Raw genomic sequence first — 1,843 nt, 5'->3', positions numbered from 1 at the left:
ATGTAGGGTCTGGACTCCAGAAACACCTGTAGATCTTCTTAATCTGGATAAATCAGGAGAGTTGTATAAAGCTGGTCACAAGGACGTCTAGACTCTTTCTGACCAGTGACAGAAGAATTCCCAAAGCTGAGAAGGGAAAATCAGCACCATATTAGAACAGCTCCTTTTTCTGTCTTTCTGACAGTTGTTCAGAGAAGATATAGAAAAGGAAGGAGAATCATAGTGCGGGCCTTCCATCCATCTGCTGATATGCCATGTTTAAGTGAAATTGTGGTCTTTGTTGTGACCTTCACTATGTTCTTTCTGGGTGCTTGGATAAATGGCTTCATCGTATTGCTGCACTGTATCACTTGGGTCAGAAATAAGAAAATTTCTTTTTCTGACTTCATCATTCTGAATCTGGCTCTCTCCAGGATCATCCTGCAAGGGACACCAGTGGTGGATATTGTGTTAAAGATATGTTATCCCCATTTACGTCACAGAGGTTTATATGTGAAAATTCTAGATATTTTCTGGTGGTTTACTAACAACTTAAGCATCTGCCTGACCACCTGCCTCAGTGTCCTCTACTGCCTGAAGATTGCCAACTTCTCCAACCAGACCTTCCTCTGGCTCAAGAGGAGGGTTTCTCATGTGGTTGTCTGTATTCTTGTGGGGTCTGTGCTCTATTCCTTCACCATATTGTTACTGATTCTAAAATACCACGTCTATTCTACCATGAATCAAATGATACTCTCAAGAAACCACACTGAAGAAATCAAAAGAATAAAAATGCACTATTTTCTCTTACATTTTCTTGGTACTCTCTGGTCAATCCTTCCACTCTCCTTGTCCCTGGTCTCCTCTGTCCTGCTCATTCTCTCCCTGGTGAGACATACCAGGCAGATGAAATATCATTCCATTGGCACCAGAGACCTCAGCACCATGGCCCATGTGAGAGCCACCAAAGTCATCCTCTCTTCTTTCATACTCTTCATTGGATACCTCCTCGCCTTCTTTCTTGCCATGTCTTCTTATTTATTTCTAACCATCAAGATGTCAGAGATGATTGCCTTACTGATTTTCACAATTTATCCCTCTATTCAAACCTTCACTCTAATCCTGGAAAATCAGAAGCTGAAGCAGGCATTCCTCAGGATGTTCCAGGTCAAAAAGTGGAGACTAAAATGTTAGGCCTTGGGAACTTTCATCCAAATTTGAGAAAAAGTTCAGTAACTTTCAAACTCTCTTGGGAATGGGTTCTTTCATTATTTTCCTCTATCTTTTATACTCTATAACATTACTTTGTCCTCCATAAAAATTAAGGAGGTAACATGATATAATGGAAAGAGCCTCAGAATTGGATCCAAACATCTTTGAGAACTTGTACAAGTTATTTTGCACTTCTCAGTCTTTGCTCCATTATCCACAAAAAAAGATGATCTTTGATGATAGGATCAATGAATTTATTGAAGTTTTAAAATATAATTATTATAACCTCTTAAGACAAAGATAGGGATTCAACCTCTTTCCAACTCTCTCTTTCCTCTAGTGAATCTCACCCCTGGTGAAGTCCAAATTTATCTCTGATTCTATACAGATCTCATTGTGCATGAAAATAGAAATTCTCATATTATGGAAGAAGTTCTTGATAGCAACAAAATTTATAACTCTGTACATTGTCTTTAGTCACATGAGAATAAAATTACAATTTAATGAAAATCATTGTGATATGATCATATTGGGAATGTTTACATGGTTCTGACTAGGCTAGGAAAGGGTTGATATACCTATATCTCAAAATCACTTTTTTTTTTAAACAACACAAGAAAGAAAAGTGGTTAGAAGTCAATAGAGGTCAAAT

At 38.0% G+C, this 1,843-nt stretch overlaps 1 protein-coding gene across 1 annotated transcript; it reads left to right on the top strand.

Moving 5' to 3' along the window:
* Positions 1-249: 249 nt before the first annotated feature.
* Positions 250-1,173, top strand: LOC100024383 (taste receptor type 2 member 3-like). Its single transcript, XM_016425531.1, has one exon. It carries the CDS (start codon positions 250-252, stop codon positions 1,171-1,173), a length of 924 nt encoding a protein of 307 aa, XP_016281017.1.
* Positions 1,174-1,843: the final 670 nt, after the last annotated feature.

This window comes from Monodelphis domestica, chromosome 5 (genome assembly GCF_027887165.1).
Source record: "Monodelphis domestica isolate mMonDom1 chromosome 5, mMonDom1.pri, whole genome shotgun sequence".
Taxonomy (NCBI): Eukaryota; Metazoa; Chordata; class Mammalia; order Didelphimorphia; family Didelphidae; genus Monodelphis; species Monodelphis domestica.
Note: the sequence above shows the minus strand (reverse complement) of the source record. Positions and strands in the feature narration are given on the sequence as shown.